General features: G+C 32.8%; 2 protein-coding genes across 3 annotated transcripts in view; one reads left to right on the top strand and one right to left on the bottom strand.

Annotated features, from left to right (window-relative positions):
- LOC115876069 (putative metabolite transport protein HI_1104) overlaps positions 1 to 22,612 on the bottom strand; it is a 66,468-nt gene that overhangs the window by 30,292 nt on the left and 13,564 nt on the right. Inside the window, exons 2-3 of one of the 2 annotated variants that reach the window (XM_030891753.1) lie at positions 7,109 to 7,268; positions 1,568 to 1,805 (exon numbers count right to left, since the gene is read on the bottom strand). In XM_030891753.1, the coding sequence (XP_030747613.1) occupies positions 1,568 to 1,805; positions 7,109 to 7,250 (380 nt within the window). In that variant the 5' untranslated portion in view covers positions 7,251 to 7,268. Of the gene's footprint in view, positions 1 to 1,567; positions 1,806 to 7,108; positions 7,269 to 22,612 lie in introns of those variants that run through there. The other variant, XM_030891752.1, reaches the window with a different exon arrangement.
- LOC115876070 lies at positions 10,553 to 13,914 on the top strand. The gene is made up of 3 exons (XM_030891755.1): positions 10,553 to 10,796; positions 11,055 to 11,571; positions 13,280 to 13,914. Exons 1-3 carry the CDS (start codon positions 10,789 to 10,791, stop codon positions 13,352 to 13,354), a joined length of 600 nt encoding a protein of 199 aa, XP_030747615.1. The 5' UTR covers positions 10,553 to 10,788; the 3' UTR covers positions 13,355 to 13,914.

Raw genomic sequence — 22,612 nt, 5'->3', positions numbered from 1 at the left:
ACATAAAATTAGTAATTATTAGCTAATAGGATTACTAATGGGGGTATTACAGTTGACTGAAAGAATTAGGAAGACACGCAACCTAATAGGCCGCAGTTGGTTAGGTTAGGTGACAAGGTTGATTTGATTTCCCCTTATGTCTCAAGTGCTGTACGGTGGAGCCCCCAATCGTTCTGCGGCCAACGCATAAAACACTTATTTTCTCTAATTCGGTCAGCGAAGGCATTTCGAAGACGATGTGGAAACAAAGTGAGAGTTGACGAAAATATCTTTGGATGAAAAATCCACCTTTATGTATTGAAATTGAAATTTATTCGTGATAGAAAACATAGAATAAACAACAAAAATAAAAATTCTTTTATAGGTACTGAATATTTCGTATGATCGAAAAAATTGGTCAAGTGCGAGTCGAACTCGCGCACGAAGGGTTCCGTACCATTCATTATCTATACAACATTAGACACTATATTATTATAAACTTTTTTTTCGATTTAGCTGAAATATTGAATGCGCGTATAAGTAATTTAAAAAAAATGAAGAAACATATTACTAAAAATTGTATTAATCAATAATAAATATGTAAAAAGTAAAAATAAATATGTAAAAATATGTAAAAAATAAAAAAAAAACATTAAAAAAAGCCGCCTTGACTAGGATTCGAACCTGCCTTACTACGGCTCCAACGTCATGGCAGCGTAAAGTCCTAAAGTTTTAACCACGCGGCCACCGAGGACTTGAAATATTCTATGTAAAATTCTTACTTTAAAGATAATGTTTAGTAAAAGTACTTTTTTATTTATAAACATTTATTTAATTCTGTTTTTGCTATTGGTTCTTATAGCAGCAACATAGATACACTATCTGTAAAAATTTCAACTGTCTAGCTATAACGGTTCATAAGATAGACCTTTGTGACAGACGGACGGACGGACGGACAGCGAAATAGGGTTCCCGTTTTTACCCTTTGGGTACGGAACCCTAAAATGGCTTGGAAATGATGATTATTGAAATTTACCATATTATTTTATATACGAAATAACAGCGATCTTCATTTCCAAACCGACTCTAACGTCGTTCTTTGTTTAATCGTAAAATATTATATTAAATTGTTTAATGATCTCAAAAAAATCCGCATTATTAACGTACAAATCCGTAAATCTACGGATTAATCCGTAGTTCTGGCAACACTGTCTTGGGCAACAACTCACTCTGTCGACGAGAAGCAGAACTACGGTACAGTATTCTTTATCCGCTGCGCTGTAAACGACTATCGGCGCGCTGCGGTGCAGAACTAAACTAAATCTCGGACAGGCTGACCGTAACGCCAGCTACATCTCGGACATGTTTTGTGCCACGAAATCGTCTATAAGGTTGCCATCTTGTTATTTCTTCAATCCACGGTATTACTCTAAAGAGGTATTAAAATCAAATAGCTTTAAATTGATTATCAATTATAAGTTATCGTTGAAAATAAAAACTTTAACATGAAAACGGAAAAAATAATAAAAATTACTAACAAAATGTCTGAAATAAGTAACTCCCACTTCTTAATGCATTATAATATTACCTGTTAAATTTATCTGCTAAATATCCCATTATCACACCGACTATAGTAAACACAGCTATAAAGCTAGGACCGGCCAAGACTTGGTAGTCTAAACCAAGTCCGTTGTATGTCCATTCGCAGTAGGGTGTTCCATTAATGTTGTAAGACAAACATGTTTCCGAATTGTTTGCTTCGGCGCAATCGGCAGGCAGGTCGCTGATATAGTATTCAGTTGTGTTTAATTGGCATGCTATATCACCTGAAAATCAATGAAACAATTTAGAATCCCTCCCTCATCGGCCCGTGTATTTATATATGCCAGTTATCTACGATATTCTCCAATGGTGGCAGCACTGGCGGAGAATGCACCAAGTCTATATGTTTTGATTCCAAAAATACGTAGTAGTTCTATGCCCACGGAATATTACGACATCCTGTATTTGTAATTAGTATAGTCAAATAAGCGATATATACATATATAAAATGCTAATGTTTATCTGTGTCGTCTCTACTGAAGTAACGACTTACTCTAGAAAGTTGCTTTTTTTACTAAAAGATAGATAATTAGCTCTTCTAAAAACTGTCGTCGCCGGATTTTTTGTCTTTCATTTAATTAAAAAAAATAAAAAGTATTCCAGGCTTCAACTAGTCCACCAGGCTTCAACTTAGTAGGTAATAATTTGTTATTTGTTCTTTAATAACTTTTTTAAAATAAAAATAGATTTTTTTAAGTTCCTTTATCCAATATTAAGCAATTAAATATTTAGAATGTCTTTATTACATAACGCCTATATTACAGGTAGCTTACTTATTGTTTTTTTTCTAATTACAACACGGCCTTCAAAAAATTAAGATTGATTATTAAACGGACTGCTTTGAAATTTCAATGGTAATGACAATGTCAATGTCAACTTTTGCGTTGCGTTCCGGGATGAATGAACGCTATTTTTTATGTATTGAACGTTTTTTAAGCGTTATTAGAACTGGGAAAATTGATTTGTAGTCTAGACAAATTATACTACTACTGAAACTTTGTTTTAAATGTGCTGAATCATTGTTTAATTTATCTATTCAAAATTGTGTAGGTATTATATTTTTTATTTATACCTATTTTTGGTGATACTCAATAAATTATTTTTTAATTGGAAAAGTTATATTTTATTATCATTTAAGATTTTCATCTAGGATAATACATCTAGGTAATACACAATAGGAAAATATTTATTACTTAATTGTGTAAAGTAGATATACCGGGTGCGTCTAAAAAATGGCTCACCCCTATAACTTACACTACTTATTTTTTCACATAAAAAAACGAGATTTATTATGTTAGTATATGACATAAAGTAGGATTGATTGACGTATTCAATTGATCTTAGTCACTTCCTGTTTCACTGGAAATTATTACAACTTTTGATTTTTAAATGGTACCCTCGGTATTTTTTTACTTTATTCGATAGAAAATGAAATTCTGAATAGAATGACATCTCATATGTCAACTTTTGACATTATCGCTTAATAAAAAATCGTATTTGCCTTGTAAGGAGCCTTGGAAAAATAGATTTGATCGTCTAATGTTTTTAGTGTCTTGTCCTGGCCAGTTAGGAATTGCTCAAATCGTATTTTTAATTATATCTCAATTTTTTCAAATGGAACGAAGGTGGCTCATTAGCATATTTGGAAAAATCATTTTTTACGAATAATTTGATACCACACACTTGGTATTTCAATCACATTTTCGTTACAGACCGCAAGTTATAATTTCAAATAAACCATATAATGCGAAAATGTCAAAAGTTTAGATATGATATGTCATTCTATTCAGAGTGTTATTTTCTATCAAATAATGTAAAAAAATACCGAGGGTGCCATTTAAAAATCAAAAGTTGTAGTCATTTCCGGTGAAACAGGAAGTGACCAAAAACAATTGAAAACCGTCAATAAATCCTAATTTATGTCATATACTAACACACAAAATCTCATTTTTTTAATTGAAAAAATAAAAAAGTTATAGGGGTGAGCCACTTGTGAGACGCACCCGGTATAATAAAAATGTTAAGATATAAAACACAAATTGAAAAATTCCAAAAAGAATAGGACTGCTTAACACTACTTTTAAAATTGGGACGACTAGGTACCATTAACCGATTAAGCTTAAATCGAGGGGTGTCTCACTATTGGAATTACATGTACATTTTCTTGGCAGTCGCTGGCAGTCATTGGCAGTCTTGTGGCAGTCGCCTATAATAATTACATGGCAGTCATAGGCAGTCTTCTTCGCAGTCATTGGCAGTCGCTTGGCAACAAAATTATATTTTGGCAGTACATGTACATTTTTTACCCGAGTGAGACACCCCTCGGCTTAAATGTGTTACTTGTTCAACATTTTTGCTTTGAAAAAAAATGTGGAACTTTACATGAATCCAAAAAAAAATATTTTAAAACATATACAGGCATTAATTGAAATTTACTTTCATTTCTTAACATGACAGATGAAGTTCTAAAGGGGGATGGTTTGTGGTAGTACATACGCCATAGCACAAGCCACAACGCCTGTCAGACATTGCCTGTCAGATGTACATTTTTACTCCTAATAGAACAATAAACTATTATGCAAAAATATTATAAATAATCTGCTTTCTTGTACAGGGTGTCCCATTTTAGTTGAAATCATACATCTCCGTTATATTAGTGATGATAGAAACCCTTCTATCGCGCGGTTTTTACAACCCTGTCCCACTTTTTTGTCAAACGGAAGATGCTGTAAACAAAATTTTTATAGCCCTCTTCGTTTCTGAGCTACAGGGTCATTTTGAAAAATTTGCAATTTGGGACACTCCCTGTATCTCTGTTATTGTTAAAGCTATCGAGAAGGTGAAAACTGTTTATTGAAGAACTTTTTACGTAGAATACAGTGGCGTTGTCTGTTATTCTAAAAAACAATATATTTAAAGATATAAACTAAAGTTATGTTTTCTTAAATGGAACACCCCGTATACTTATAAATTATACGATCCTGCTTACCATAAGCTTTTCAAAATATAAAAATATATATATATATATATATTTATAAATTATACGATATATATATACCATAATATATTTCATATATATATATATTCTCTCTATATTTATTTTCACTATTTACTGTAATATTTACAAGTTTTTGTTAAAAGATCATATTTATTAGTAGGCCATGATAATAAAAGAAACTAAAGCATTTTTACAAATATACTGCTATATGTCTCTTGTTTTATTTTGGGAGCTACTAATAAATTCTTTATGTATTAGGGAAACTTAACTCTCTACCGCTACTTGTAAATCCTGGAAGTTATCGTACAGGAAATTTTAGATATTCCTTTAGCTAATTTACGTGAAATATACTTTCAGCAAGATGAGGTTCCAGCTCACAACTTTGAAGATATTAGAATTTTGTTAAATTATTATTTCTCAAATCACTGAATTGGAACCAATGAACCCATATGATGGCCTCCCCGATTCCCGGATTTGTTCGTTCTCGATTTCTGATTTTGGGGACTTTTGAAATATGAAATATATCCTGGCAACTACAACAATGTCGAACACCTGAAAAATACTTTAATAATGCAAGCTTTTAGATATTTGCAAACCCATCTCGTTATAATAAATTTCGTTATGAAAAAAAGAAAAATATAATATTCACAGATTCACTGGTAACAGTTTAAAAGTAAAATAGATCAATCCCAAATAACATTTGAATATGTGTATGACTATTTTAGTAAATACCATTTTGATTTTTTTGTTATTTATCACGGCCTACTAATAAGAAAATTATATATTTTAAATATTGCAGTAAATAGTGAAAATAAATATAGAGTGATATATATTTTTGAGAAGCTGGGAATACAGGGTGTTCCATTTGAAAAAACATAACTTTAGTTCATATTTTCAAAAATATCTTTTTTCGTAGAAAAACAGACTACGCCACTGTATTCTACGTAAAAAGTTCTACAATAAACAGTTTTCACCGTCTCGATACCTTTAACAATAACAGAGATACAGGGGGTGTCCCAAATTGCAAAGTTTTCCAAAAGACCCAGAAGCTCAGAACTCAGAAACGAAGAGGGCTATGAACATTTTGTTTGCAGCATCTTCCGTTTGACAAAAAAGTGGGACAGGTTTGTACAAACCGCATCCTCCTATCTTTACTAATAAAGGAGATACCGTATGATTTCAACCAAATAGAACACCCTGTACAGGGTGGGTCAAATTCGACGCTTTTATCCATCCGCGTCTGTCCATAACAGAAGACGGTCGATATGTCGAACACCTGTAGCAAACTCTCATGTTTTGGTTTGCTATTTATTTTTATTGTTATTAGATATAGTTTAAATGTGTTGATGTTGGTTAAATATATTTTAAATTGTTATAAAGTTCTGAAGCCCTCAAACGGAAGATGCTGCAAACAAAATGTTCATAGCCCTCTTCGTGCCGTTCAAAGCCTAGGTACTTATTTAAAGCGGGGAATTTTTATATACTCTATATCTCGAAGAGGAATCAAGCAAAATATCAAGTGTGTTATATTTTGGGAAAGGTAATTTTAAATTCGTTTCAATAAATGAAAAATATACAGGGTGTCCCATATAAAAAATCAAATTTTCTGTTGATAATTCTTAAATTATTAATTTTAAAAAAAATTACATTTAATCCATTAAATTCTACGTAAAAAGGTGCTTTGGAAATGTTTTCATAAAAATACAAAATTTTTCATAGCAAAAAAGTTACAGCGATTTGTTAAAAATGCATATTTTTGAAAAATACCCCGTAACTCCGAAACGGTAACAGATATCGATATGCGGTTTCCATCATCATGTTTTTGACAAAAATTGAGCTCCAGACACCGATATTAGTTTTCGTCTATCTCCTATAGAAAAGGGTGTTTCCATTTAAAAGCGTCGAATTTGACCCACCCTGTTACATATATTTTTATTTGAGAGAATCTGCATATAATTATTGTACCATTTATATTTAAAAATGATAATATTTGAGGGGATTTATCTCAGCTAAGGGATTTATCTGAACAGCTGACAATGAATATGCAGAAGGCAAACTGTTCTTGGATCCCTTCGTTTAGGTAGGCACATGCATTTGGATGAATAAAATATAGAGTATTCACTCTTAGTCTAAGTTAAAATACATGCCATTCTGAATAATCATTGTCCCTTTAGCAATTGTGATAGGTTTGATTGTGTGTGTTATGCTATAGCGAATATTTTTATTAAGAAGTTTATTTAAGTAGCTGTTTTTTTCTCTTTTTCATTAAACTGTTTATTGCAATTTTGAAAATATCTAAAACTTGTTTTATTATTTTGAAAGGCAAATAAATTATCGATACAAAGTTAATTATAAAGTAATTGCTGTTATCTGTAATCTGCAATTTTTAAAATCAGTTATTTTTTCAACACATTTAAAAATTAAATAATAAATTTAAAAAATTTCAAACCTGGAATTCTAGTGAAAATCAAATTTATTTTTTTTATTATTTATTTAATTTATTTAATTATAACCATATAACACACTTACCATAGTGAAGGTCCGTTGCAATTGCTTTACTTGTCACACCAATCATGTAGTGTCCTAGTTCACCCAACACATATCCTATTGACACTATGGCAAGAACGTAAGGCTGGTAAAGGCCTGCCAATTTTTTTGATATTTCTAACATGGTGGAGGCCTATTATATCTGAAAATAAAATTGAAATTTTTAATTAATTAATTTTGTTTTGGTATAACAAGGAATTATAAAATCTTCTCCAATGCTCAAATTTTTGGGAAGTATATACGCCCATACTAAAATATGTTAATAAAAAGTTGGTAGTCAGTTCTTTTAGTTTCAAAGTAAAGGAATTTTTCCAATTTTTTTTATCTTAAAAACTGCGACTGACTGATTTTGATTTTGTTGTACAAATTTTGTTGCAAATATTATTCCTAATCTTAAATTGAAAACCGCGTTTCGCTAGCTACTGTAATTTTGGAGTTACTATTTTTTTAAATTTTTAACCCCCTCCCATACCCCCTTACCAACCCCCCACCCCCACCAAAAACTAATGGCCAGATTCTCGGGTGTCACAGTATTTTTGTGCCAGATTTGGTTAAAATCGGTTTAGCAGTTTTTGAGTTATCGTGTTACAGACAGACGGACAGACACCAGGAAAATATTTTGTATTTAGGTCATTTTTATGACCGAAATAACTCATTTTGAGTGAAATTAAAAAAACTGTTTTTTGCCTATACCATACCTGTTGGTATGGTCGGCTAAAAAGTTAGGAACTTTGTTTAAGTACAAACCTAAAGTATGTATTAGGATGTATTTCAGGAAAATATTTCAAGTTCTACAGGGTGGCTCAAAAAAGTGTGAGTGGATCGGGATGATTTTTTTTAAATGGAACACCCTGGATATTATTGCATTTTTGGACAGGCTGACTGTAACGCTAGCTACATCTCGGCCAGGTTTTGTGCCACGATATCGCCCATAAGGTTGTGCATCTTTTTATTTCTTTTTATCGTATAAGTATAGTAAGTAATTAAGCTGGACTCGTAACGTTTGCTTTTAGTAAAAGCAGCGAAGTAAGTAAACGGTATTATAAAATATATTTTATTTATCATAAAAACTGTTATAATCGTCTAGATTTGTCTAATGACTTAACCGATACACGGAAAAATACCTTGAATTATGCCAAAGGCAAGGTTAATGCAGTTCTGTCTTAAAATTACAGTTTATTTTTATTTCAATGAAATCGAGCGATGTTGGATTATTTTATTACAAAATATACGACTAATTAACAGTCCAAGAAAATCCTTTCTTTCTAACTCTTGCCATTTTAAAGCGACGTTTTATGTAGTTTCAGATTATTTTATAATTAACAGCCAATTATTTCCTGTTTAATGTAAATTATTCAATCTTTGTAGTCGATTATTCATAGCGTAAGTAGAATTGTTAGCCTAGTAGTGGTTAGAGTTTTTTTTAAGTGAGTAATTAAGAAAAAATGGGAATTTTCTATATTCATCTTTGGAGTTAATGTGAAACATAACAAAATATTGTAACTAGTAGTTATTAATTTATTAGTTATTGTTTAGGGTTTTTCAAACTTCAGAGTTTACTTTTTTCTTCTTTATCTTACAGTACCTTGGCTCTACAGTATTTAGGTGATCACTTGGCATTTTTCAGCAAGTACTTTGTCAAAATTTTAATTATTTTTGTAATTTTGAATAACAACTAATAAAAAAATAAAAATCGACATTTAATTTGATTAGCGGATAAAAATATGTAATAATATATAATACCAAACCATAAGAGACTATACAGGGTGAGTCTCAAGGGCAACTATTTTTAGGGCTGGCATATTTCGACTTTAAGAAACATGTCTGTGAGATTTTTTTCGCAAAAAAAGATGTTGAAGATCGTGTATTTTCTTTTAAATTATCCTGTATATTTTAGAAAACTTTTTCGAACTGCCTGATCACCGCAAATTTTCCCATAGTATAATTTGTTAATCTCTGATATTACAATTAAGGCTTTACTTTTTGGTTACGGCACTAAAGGGGGTGCAAATACAGAAAAAATCCGGTGGCTCTCAATTTTTTTTTAAAATAAATCATTTTAGATTTTGAATTCATCTGATTCTACAACACAAAATACATTAAGGTTAGGTTAGGTTATTACACCTTCCGTATCAGTGTTGCCACAGCTACCCCGTTCGGGGTAGATCTACCCCTTTTTAATAAAATCTCGCCCCCTCGCTCCCCCCAAGCACTTCTACCCCGCTCCCAGAATATCAGCTATGAAAATAGTTAATAGCTACCAGTTACTTACTACACAATAAAATACAGAAGAACGAGTGAATAAAAGAGATAAAATAAAATAAAATAAAATATAGTTTTCTGTATATTTGCGGCTGTTATAATAACCCATTTTACGAATAGATGTCGCTATGGGTAAACGAGTTATGGGTTTTTGATGCTGGGGTTGTTCAACACTTCCAACTAAACACTTCTTAATTTAATAACAACTTTATTTTGACTTCAGTTATTATACATCGAGCAATAAACAATGAGAGATCGCCAAGCGACATGGAGCATTGGAAGAAATCGAAAGTCTCTCTCTCTCTCTAACTTAAACATAACCTTAGTTAATCCTAACCACAGATCGTACCTGAACTCTGTCTTTATACCCCCTTTACATGCAGCCACTGCCGCTGCTACTCGCGCTGCCCGCTGTCCTGCCCTCAATAATTCCACGGCAGCTGTAGAAGCAAGTGACCGTTTACATGCAGCTACTGCACCTCGCATTGCTATTGCTCTCCATCAGTAAAGTAGAAATTGCGGCGACAGCGCTCTGTTTTTTGAGTTTGCAAAATTATATTAATATGTTAAAGAGAAGTGTGATAGAAAAAAAACGCCGACGTATTTGTGCACACTTTAGCATACGCAAAGTAGCACTTTCCCGCATACTACGCGGTAAAATATTTTTCCCGGACACTGATTTTGAAGCAGAATTACCATATTATAAATTACTAGATGATTAGCCTTTCAAGTCGTATCAAAAAGTATGTTCGTATATTAAAGTAATTTGTACTTAAAAAATCAAAAAACGTGGATGGCATGCAGTTGACAAAGTATGCATTAGTGGTTTCCCTAAGTAACTATCTGAACAATAATTTCGCACCCCAAATAACATGAATATTTTGTGTTGTTGTATAGGAAAAATAGTAGGTAATTACACAACAACTAACACTCGCGGCGCCGGAGGTTCGGCAGCGGCAGCATGTAAACAGACGTTGCCACTCGTGCTGCCGTTCCTTTGATGTCCCTTCAAAATACCGCCACTGAAGGCAGCGTACGGCAGCAGCAATGACATGAGCAATGGCATGGCGAGCGACGTGTTTACATGCTCGCGCTGCCCACTTCCCTGCCCAATGCCATGCTCACTGCCGCGGAAGTGGGCTGCATGTAAAGGGGGTATTAGACGTACCACAGACTTGGTAAATAGGGAGGGTAAGATCACATGACCCCACAGAGTTGCAAAAAAAAGTTGTAATTTCGGCTTGTTATTTTTGTCCCGGTTCTGATATTATGTGATTCCCCTGCGAATAGTGCGAATAGCTAGATCCTGGTCTATATATAATCATCCATAATGAAGGGCTAGATTGAAGATTATTTTATTATATTATATTGTATATTGTAATATAGAGTGTTGATGAAGCATGGAAAGGTATGTAAACCTACTCTAATTATATAAACGGGAGCATCATTAAGACGTTATTTACGTTCTTTAGCTAAACGACACTTTGAAAACTAAAATGTTTACTGTCAATAATATCATGATGATATGATGTTAATATGACTGTTTTTTGTTACGTTTATTAAGAGGCTCAAGACATTTATTAATTGCACGATATTCATATGGTACTATAATAATATTCACCATCCCATGTGGGCCCCTATACATATAGCATTTTTTTTTTCGTAGGTTTATAATAAGAACTAAGAAAACTAAAGGTAACGATGAAGTACCAGACACCAATAAAAGTCCACAACCATCCAGATCTGACCTTGATATATCATCATTTACACGGGATAGAGACTTGGATCCATATGAAAATCCACAACCCAGTACGTCATCGTCATCCTGCCATGATATTCGCCTTATATCTACTTCAAGCTTAGAGACTGCTGCTGATGAGAGTGATGAGGCTTCACGACATGAAGATGAGCCACAAAAGAAGAAAAGGTATAATCAAAAATTTAACACGAACTGGCAAAACCAATATAATTGGATAAAAGAGGGAAATGACGGAAAACCATTATGCGTGGCATGCAATATACAAATATATTGTAATAAATATAATCTAAAGAGGCATGGCGCATCTACATCTCATCAGAAAAATATTAATAAAATGAAAAACACTCCTAAAATTACACAAATTATTTCAAGTGAAAAACACGACAGGCATAACACATTAGTAAAAACTGCAGAATTGAGTATTTGCATGTTCTTACAAGAGCACAATTTGCCTTTTTTACTTTCTGATCATCTGGCAAAATTTTTACCTCACATTTTCCCAGATTCTGAGGTAGCCAAGTCACTGACATGCAGTCGAACAAAGTCGGTATATGTCACTAAGGAATGCTTGGCGAAACAACAGATTAAAGAAATGGCTGATATTTTAAAATCCAGTCATTTTTCCTTAATAATTGATGAAACCACCGATATTGCCACTGAAAAGTCCTTAGCCATAGTTGTGCGATACTACGACAAAAAAACAAATACAGTAAAAGACTCATTTTTTGGTCTTATAAAAATGGATAGTTCTTCTGCAGATGCAATTTTTAATACAATCCGAAACCATATCACACAACTCAATATTCCAATACAAAATTTAATCGGATTAGCTGCGGACAATGCTGCAGTTATGATGGGAAGACACAATGGCGTTCAGGCCCGTTTTAAAGAGATTTTTCCAAATATATTTGTACTAGGCTGCATATGTCACTCGCTCCATCTTTGCTCCTCTGCTGCTGCCAAGAAACTCCCAAGAAGCTTAGAAGATTTCATCCGGGAAATTTATAACTATTTTTCCAATAGTAGTAACAGAATGGCAAAACTACAGGAATTTCAAATATTCGTTAACTTGAAGCCGCATAAACTTCTCCATCCAGCGCAAACCAGGTGGCTTTCTTTACAAGTAAATTTACACTAAATTCTTTTCAAATAATTATATATTAATATATATTTTTTCAGGCTGCTGTAGACAGAATTTTGGAAAACTGGAGCCCATTGTTGATGTTTTTCACAAATGAATCCTTTGAGCAAAATTTACACTCCTGTAACAAAATATTAGAAAATCTAAAGTGTCCCATTTATAAGGTATATTTTCAATTTTTATCCTACGTTCTAGATATTGTTAACAAATTGAATGTAGAATTTCAATCTGAAAAAAACAAAATACATTTAGTTCAAGCTAAAGTAAAAGCTTTATACAAAACACTTATCCGAAATTTTATAAAAAAGGAATATATAGATAGCACTCCAATAAATAAAATAAACCCTTCAAATCCTAGGTTATTTATCGAACTAGATAAAATTTATTTGGGTGCCCAAGTTGATGTAACGATTGATGGCAACTTTGATGCAAACGAGGTTAAAAATTTTAAACTTCGGTGTCTCGATTTTTACATTGAATTGTGCACCGAAATAAAAAAAAGGTTTAATTTCGAAAATCCTGTTATGGAATTTCTAGCCAAATTTGACCCAAAAATCGCTGTATCCGGAGAAATTGTCAGTATAGCCAAAGATACTGTGGAATTTTTTCCAAATTTGGTAACCGATATTGAGAAACTCAGTACAGAATGGCGTTTACTTGCTGACCTCGATCACTTGAAAGGCCTAAATTTAAACTCATTTGAAGACTTCTGGAGTGCAATTTTTAAGTTAAAAAGTGATGCTAGTGACCCGTTATTTCCCCATCTTTCTGTCTTGGTGAAAGGATTTTTGTCTTTACCTCATTCATCTGCTGCAGCAGAAAGGGTTTTTTCACAATTATTTTTGTTAAAAACTAAAACCCGAAATAGATTAGATATTGATACCTGCGAGAGTATTTTGCATGCTAAGGAGTTACTAAATAATGAAACTTGCTATACGTGGACGCCTTCCACAGAGTTATTAAAAAGAAAATTTAGAGAGACGTAAATATACCTAATGCTGTTCGTTTAGGTACCTACCTATTTAATATTGTAGTTTTCTTAATAATATTTAAGATTTTAGTTTAAAAATGTACCTATTGTTTTTTATATATTAATACCTAGTATTATGCATTTAATGTTATTGATGTTTTTGTATTTGTTTTGTTTTCGTTGTGTTTAAAAGTTTTTTATTATAAATATATATTATTAAAATCTTATAGTGTCATATAAATTACGAATTACCCAGCGCACGAATTGCACAATTCCATCTTCTTGTGTCTTCGGAACTCGGAACGACGACGATTTTTTTGCATCATTATTGCATCATATAAATCAGCGCCATCTAGTAAACATAATAATCACACCAAAAAAAATTATTTTGGTCATGATTGTAGTCATGATCATAGGTGGCGCAACAGATTTCTGTAAGTCAAACTCCTAAAATGTTTAGTTTTATAATAACGAAAAATTTACTCATATCTGAAATGAAAAATGTTGAAAATATTTAATGTTATTCAGGTTATTCTATGAATAAAAGAGGTTATTCTATCCTAAATTTAATCTACCCCATAATCTACCCCTCATCTACCTAATTCTACCTCCCTCTTTCTCGGCAATCTACCCCGAAAAAAAAAGTGCTTGTGGCAACACTGTTCCGTATACCTCAGGCCTGGATGACATTTTAAAACGCATTTGCAACATTTGCGATAAGTTACTTATAAAAATGATTTTGATATAGTTTTAAGATATCAAAATTCAGTTTTTAATCGCCATATCCTATAATATATAATTTTGCTAACAAGATAAAAAAGTCAGTGGCGCACATATGTTTTTTTAGAAAAATATTACAGTATTAACCCAGAGCACGTCCCTGGTGAATCTGTTGACACTTTATTAGTATTAAAATATATCGCATTTAGAATAACTTTTATCCTCAAAATTTCATTCGAATCGCTAAAAGGACTTGGAAGAAAATGATAATAAATCGAAAAAATTAAGATTTTGACCCCCTGTAGCTACGCAATTTTGATAAAAAAATAAATCTTATTTTTACGTCAGAGATATATCCCTTTTCCAAAATTTTCAGAGAAATGGCACATATTTTTTGAAACTCGTATAAAAATTGTATAGCATAAAAATGTACTTATCAGAAAGGACATAATCTGAATTTATCAGAAAGTACCGAAGACGAGTTGAAATAAATGCAATTAGTCAAACCCTTAGACTAAGTCAAACTCTGGAAGTGTATTTTTAATATGCATGTTGTATGCGTTTGGAGCTATTTTGTCAATCTGTATATTGTTTTTAGAATCATTAAACTAATTATGCGGAAATTAGATAGATAAAGATAACCGTTTGATTATGAAGTAATTATGCAGAACAGTTATAATACTATTATCATAATACCGAAATTAAGCGACATTAGACGAGGCGGGTGGATGGCCTGGTGGCCGACTGGAAAATCTGTCATGCTGTTGTTCCATGGCAAGAGTGTAAAATCTATTGCCACACACTGCTCATTCACGCTGGTTCTAGACCGGATGAGATCTATATCTCGCGAGTAAGAATCACTTAGAGTTAACTCGGTAGGCAATTGACAATGATATGGCCGAGGATTGCGGTTCCGATTCCGTGTAAACAAAGTAGATCCAGATTAGCCTTAGCAGCAAAAAGGAGACGTTAACTTAAAATACTTTACTTTCATTGTTATATTTTTAGATTCTGTAATATACAGGGTGGTCCGAACTGTATTCCGAAAACTTCGGCAGCATATTCTGCAGATAAAAATAAATAAAAAGTTAGTATGCCCTAAAATGCCTAGTTTCGGACATACAGGGTGCAGAGGTTCCTTTTTTATTTCGATTTATTTCAAATAATTTCTGAAGTAACGTCAACATATGGATGAAAATTGGTGTCTGAGAGTTTTTTGATATGATAAATTTAAATTTGATGTCAATATGACTCCTATTTGTAGGGAGCGCAACCTATATGTGTTTTAACTGTTTTGAAAAGTCATAACTTATCGTCCGTACCTGTATAAAATTATTGAGTAAAAAAATATACATTTACGACACTTTTTACGTAAAAAAGGTCTCTTAGTAAAAAAACGATTCTCGAGATATTTGAAATCGAACTTATTAGTACCTGTCATTATTGACATAAATTAAACATGTCGACTAAATAGTTATTAGACTGAAATCATAAATTTGAAATGTTTTTGTGCCAAAAGTTCAACGGAAACTGTTTTATCATTTCCGCAGAAAAATTTATGATTAATTTAAAAAATTAACATTTTTCCAAATTTATTATTTCAGTCAAATATACGGAAGCGCTGAGGGGCCAGCTGAGTTCTTTTTATATACGACTATAGTCAGATAATAACCGACTATAGACAGATAACAAATGACTATAGTCAGATCATAACTGACTATAGCCAGATCATAACTGACTATAGCCAGATCATAACTGACTATAGCCAGATAATAAATGACTATAGTCAGATAATAAATGACTATAGTAAGATAATAAATGACTATAGTCAGATAATATTTGTGCACTTTTAGACGCTCCTGGATATGTTAAGCATGCGCAGTATATTTTGCAACAGGTGGTTTTCACGTGGATTTCATTAACTGTTCAAACAGAAATGAATAAGCTTGCGCTGTTTAGTTTACGATTTCGGGAATACTTTTCAGAGGCTCTAGGGAATGCTACATGAAAATCCAAAAATAGAATAAAAATATACCCTTTTCATTTAAAATAAGAAAGTTCAGTGTCTTAGGGAAGAAACTATAAATTTGACAGCATCCCCTCTATCACCATTGGATCAAGCTTAATCAAGTATTCCCGTATACCAAATATCATAAAATTAAGTCTAACGGTTTCTGAGATATATAACCGTTTCGGGACTTTTGACTAACCCTGTATAATATTTTATAGGACATAAAATCTTTATATGAGACTATCTGGTACCCGGCATGCGTTACAATGCCAAATGCTGAAAAACAATAATATAGTTGGAGCATTTGCCAAATTTGCCTAAATTTTCAATGAAGAATATAGTCATTTATTATCTGGCTATTATAGCCAGATAATAAATGAAGAATGAATAATATTCAACTCACCTTGACTATTATAGTCAGGGTGAGTTGAACCATTAGCTATTAAAGATTATGTAGTCTCAGATGGTCTCTATTATATACACCCTGTATATAAACTTATGGTTAAAAATTGAGGTCTAAACTTAAAAAATACATTTAAGACTATGCAGTAGGGTTATATTAGAATAAAAATGTATCAGTCAGACAGCAAAATATCGGGACACGTAGCATCAGCGCTGTAATATACAGGGTGTTAATTAAGGATGTGGCCAAACTTCAGGGGGGGATTCTTTGAGTTATTTTAAGGTAAAAAATTCATATAAACATGTGTGTTCAGAAATGGATATTTTTGAAGATACAGGGTGTCAATGATAATTAAATGGGACAAACATAAAACTGGTCGTACAATAAAGTTTTTATTTTTTTTTGTCAAAAACCCCCCTAGTATCAAAGGGATGGCCTCCGAAAAGTAGGCCCAAAATCGTAAAATAACCAACGCAAGCTTATTCACTTCTTTTTGAACAGCTAATTAAATCCACGTGAAAACCACCTGCTGCGAAATATACTGTGCATGCTTAACATATCCAGGAGCGTCTAAAACTGTACAAATATTATCTGACTATAGTCATTTATTATCTGACTATAGTCATTTATGATCTGACTATAGTCATTCGTTATCTGACTATAGTCGGTTATTATCTGACTATAGTCATATATAAAAAGAACTCAGCTGGCCCCTCAGCGCTTCCGTACACAAATAACTGTCTACTTAACGTGTGTTTATTTTTTTATAATGACATGTATTCTCTTTCCATTCGAAATATCTTGAGAACGGTTCCTCGTAGAGATTTTTACCAAGAGACATTTTTTACGTAAAAAGTCATGAAAAAGTATATTTTTTGACGCACTCGTTTTATACAGGTACGGACGAAAAGTTATTAATCTTTAAAACCGTTAAAACGCATTTAGGTGGCGCTCCCTACAAATAGGAGTCATATTGACATCAAAATCAAATTTTTCACATCAAAAAACTCCCAGACACCAATTTTCATCCAGCTATTGACTATACTTCAGAAATTAATTGAAAAAAATCGAAATAAAAATTAAACTTCTACACCCTGTATATCCGAAACTAAGCATTTTAGGACACACATTTATACGAACTTTTTTACTTATTGCCTGCAGAATATGCTGCCGAAGTTTCCGGAATACAGTTCGGACCACCCTGTATATAATTCTTCAGTAGATTAATCAATTGCATTTGGTTGAAGGCAACTGTCCATTATCAGTCTATAAAAATAATATATTATACTAGCACAGTGGCTTTGTGTAGTATTTTAATAAATACATTTAAATTTTTACTAGATGACAACTGTATTATGCTTATAAAATCTTAATAACAGTTCACTGCTACAACAGAATTATATAGGTATATACTCATAGACATAAATAGGATTACATAAAAAAAACATTTAATTACCAGTTGTGTAGGTTTATACACTTCAAGACTAGAATAGAATATTTTTCTTCATGCAGGTGTAAAAATGTGAACGTGAATTAGTTTTCTGTTTGTTTAATGCTTGTTTGATATTTCTTATGTTTCAATGGGATTTGGGGAGGTCATGCGTGTATAATTATCTTTAAGAATTATAGATTATTAGTAGATATATACAGTGTATTAGCTATAGATATAGATACATATATACAGGGTGTAAAAGTAGTGTATCTAACTTTGCTCGGTGATTCTACGATACGATAAGACAGAACAGTGGCGGACACAGGAATTTGTTTTAGTGGAGGCCCAAATCAAAAATAATGTAATATGCCTTTTAGGGCGTCATTTTTAACCCAAAAGGCTAATATTAAACCAAATTTATAGATTTTAGGGGGGGCCCGGGCCCCATGGGCCCCCCCTCTATATCCGCCACTGAGACAGAAAGCTCCTATCAACATATGCCCAAAAATGCTTCCCGAAGAATTGTACGAAACGAATCCAATCTATGGAACCAGATCAACTACGGTCACTCCAGGATATTGCCAATGATAGCGAATACGAGTCCACATCTGCTAGACCAGAAAACGGATTGTAGGCTCATTAAACATGATTTTGGAGAAAAGATAAGAATTCGCATCCAGGTAAGAGAAGAATGGGAAAGCAACCTAGTAATGAACACTCAAGAGATAGCAGTTTACACAGGTGCTTCCGTGACTTGGTATAAGGTACAGGTATAAGCATCTTATCAGGGGAACTAGACATCCGACGATCTTTAAGGCTATCGGCTGTTTGTAATGTTTTACAAGCAGATGTTTACGCTATAAAGGAAGCGGCCAGTTGTATACGAGGGAAAATCGCTGATACACCAATAGGAGATATAGTGATATACACTGAGAAAAAGGATCTCTCAGTCGAAATGAATATGAGTTTGACCCAAAAGATTGGTGCTTTTCAATAGGGCCAAGAACGACGTTTCTTTGCTCAAAGCATTAACTATCTTTTCATAAGCTTTAAAAAATTACTTTAGGGAATCGAAGAATCTATCTGTCTAAAGTATTTCACTCTTGACCCAAAATGAATATGCAAAGAAGTTCTTGCTACAAGAACAATAGTCTCTTTGATTCATGCAAAAATTCTTGATTGAAAAGGGACATTTCTTGATTAAAAAGACACTTTTCTTAAACCAATAGCGAATACTATTGACTCAACTAAAATTTATTTTGATCTAAGAAAAGTCTATACATCATATACAGGCATATTACGAGGTATATTATTTTCCGTTCAATTTAGGTTTTCCTGGTCTGTAGTAAGTAAAGTGATATTATTTTCCTCGATAGTAGTTATTTCTGCTTCTTCACTCCTTGGTATTTTTTGGGGTGGTTCAACTGTACAAATTACAAAAAAATGTTACATTACGATTAATCAAAGTAAAGCAAATAAATTATTAAAATTATAAGTTTTGGTCACATTTTGTATTTTTTAATATGACGACTTGAAATTCTAAAATTTTAAAAAATATATAAACAGGTGCATTAGGTAAATGTCTCTTACCTTCAAAGATAACAAATAAATGCTATAATTTCCATTTTTTCAGAAACTCCTTTAAAAAATCCATATATCCTAAAATTTGTTCATAAAAAATGACAAATGCATGTTAATAACGATCACTAATTTGTTATACGATATGCGTTTAAAAAGCAAATTATGCAAAATTCCAAGTGGAAAATTCCAAGCAACAAAACCCGTCCGTACTATGATGTGCGATCTATGAAATGCGACGTACGACTGATCGGACTGCCGATTGATTGTATATAGTGTCCTTCGTCATCGTCTTTGCGTGTCGTTTTTATTTTTCATCAAAAGAGTATTTAGCTATTGGAAAAATGGCCATGTTTCTTGAATGAAGTACTTCCTAGCGTATTTTTCTTATTATCTTAAAACAACTTGCACTTAGTTGAATGAAAATAGATTCAAGAGAAATTTTCGAATTTTTCAAGAGAACCAGTTTTCTTGAGTTAAGAAAGTTTTTCTTCAGGCAAAATATTTTCTTTTACGCTAAAATAAATTCTCTTCCCACTAAATTTTTTTTTCAAGACCGATGACGACTTTAGTTTAAGTCTATCTTTTTTATCAGTGTACTCTGACAGCTTGCGCGTTTTACAAAGCATCACCAATCTGTGAGATCGAAAACTGTGATGGACTACCAAGAGGCACTGTTCTGACTGCGCCAAGGCGCGGCTACTCTGTGCTGGGTTCCATGCCGCAGTAATGTGGTTGGCAACCAAGAAGTGGACAAACTCGCCCAAGAGGGTGCCAGGGGAAAGGCCGTGGCAGATGACCCACCCCTTGTGACGATCAACATACTGAAGGAAGTTATCGGAATATCAAGGCCAAGCAGCAAGAGACGTGGCAACACCATGATAATTGCGCTATAGCTCGAAGACTGTGGTCAGTGGTAGATAGACAAAACAACTACTACAGCACAAAAATAACCTAGTATGCATAATTGTAGGTGTCGTCACTGGAAACTGCCCCAACGACGACTACTGTAGAGAAAGCGGAGAGGATGAAGAAACTATCAAGCATCTGCTGTACCACTGTCCGGCGCGGCGTTGGAAAATCGACGCTTTAAAACTTTAGGGCTCGGTTTTTTGGAAGAACTAGAGGGAGCAGCAGAAGGTAACATCAGCGATATTGCTGGAAGTGCTTTAACGCAAAGAAAGAATTAGAGGAAAGTTTGGTACAATAATATAAGTGTATCGCAGTGGGCCCAAGGCCTCCGAGTGAGGGATCAAACATAATCCCAAACCCTAGCAACCTAACCTAGAAATAGCTAGAAAGGGCAAAAAAAATCTTTGATTTTGTAAGTAAACATTTAATTTATTTAAAACGTTTTAAGGTAGAAACGTACAAAACTCTCTACATTGTCATATAAATATATGTTTATATATAAACTTTTATGTGGTCAACCGCAACATTAAGTGTAATATATTATACTTTAAATGTCATTTGGCTGGCATATATATGTAATACAGTTATGTTTGTTTAATTTATATTGTTATTGCAATACCTGTTAGGATAAACTTATTAAGTCCTATGAATAATGAAGCGTTATTTTGTAGATTTTCTTACAGTGCAAATGGATAAATACGCAGAGTACTTTTTTGAAGATATACAAAAATATAATTCTAAGCTAAGTTCACTTGTGTGACTTACTTTAAACAATTTTTTTTATTCAAAACTAATTCTAACTGCATTAAAATTTAAAATTGGTATGCTACAAATTTTATTAGCCTAAAACTTAAACTCGTTAAAAACTCCAGTTATAAAATTTATTGGATTGTGAGAAGATTTAATCCGGAATATGGTGGCTGGATCGTGTCGATTGGTGAACTGCAGTAAAAGTAATCAAAAATATTACGGCAAACTTCTTATTACTTGTATTCAGCGGAATGAGTTTAAATTATAAAAAGTTAAGGCTATACATATGATATGGGATGATTGAACATTTATATTTGTTTTATAGACCAATCAAATTAGAGAGCGAAAGATAGATTTCCACGGTTGCTCGACCGCCGCTCGACTCAGGAGGGCCAAAAGATGGTAAAATTCTTGGAGTTTTTATCAGATCTTTGCCTATAGTTCCGAAACATTGCTTTCTAGCGATTATTTCAGTATTGGGCAAATTATAGTCTATTCGACGGCAAAATTCTTCACAGTGATAGATGTATCTGTCATTTTAATTTCAAATTAGTTTATTTTATTCTACAAAGAAATAAGTTGGTAATACAATAATTGGAACGCATAGCAGGAAATTAATATATTTTTGTGAAATTGACAGTTTTTGATATTAATTTGAGATTCGAAATGACATTCTTTTAGTATCTAAAAGTGACACGTCTTTAGGCACTATAGTGGCTAAAAGTAAAAAATGGAACGTTAGAAACAATGAAAATATTGTAAAATACTAGTTTTGTAAATACTTTTGATTTCTTTGTCTGATATCCGTAAGCTTTTGTTTTTAAAAATGCAATAAGGTTTGTGAATTTTCTAATATCTACGTTTTTCTGTTCAGGTAATAATATTTACTCCACGGAGTTGACGGCTTTAACGTAGTGGCTATGGGTAGTGGATAACTTCAGGAAATAGGCTTTTCTGTCAAATTCTCAACATGTTTTTCTTTGATCCAGATTTCAAAGTTGATGTTGGTGGTCTCGTATAAGTTTTTCGATTTCTCGGGCCCTAACGTGGATAGCGCAGTTTCAGCAGCTTGTTGAATATCCAAAGACTCGTCATTACCACTCATTTTTTCACAGAACTTTGTAGGAAATACAGCGACGTTTGAACCTGACAGAACTTTGTCATGCCTTAGAAACCGATTAGAACATTTTAAAAAATGTTTAAAAATAAATAATAATAATAGCATGAAAATCTCCAATTACCCGCTTTCACAAAAAATCTTGTATGACATTCGTTGCGAAAAGAGTCTTTTAAGCACTCGACGCATTGTCCCATGTTTAAAACACATTCATTTCGTAACTTGTTACATCATTAAAACATTACGTTAACATTTGTGTGACAAGTGAATACTTCAAAAAATTGTGAAAAAATATATAAAACTGAAAAAATCCAATCGAGTTATTTTATATAAAAGAATACAGTATGAGTTTGGTTTGGTTTGCTTGCTACTGTTTTTGACAGATGCTGGAATTGCCGAAACCGTTCACTAATAAAGAATTTTTTTGACAG

This window comes from Sitophilus oryzae, unplaced genomic scaffold (genome assembly GCF_002938485.1).
Source record: "Sitophilus oryzae breed Bouriz unplaced genomic scaffold, Soryzae_2.0 scaffold_1396_pilon_pilon, whole genome shotgun sequence".
Classification (NCBI taxonomy): domain Eukaryota; kingdom Metazoa; phylum Arthropoda; class Insecta; order Coleoptera; family Curculionidae; genus Sitophilus; species Sitophilus oryzae.
This window is presented reverse-complemented; position numbering and strand designations above follow the sequence as displayed.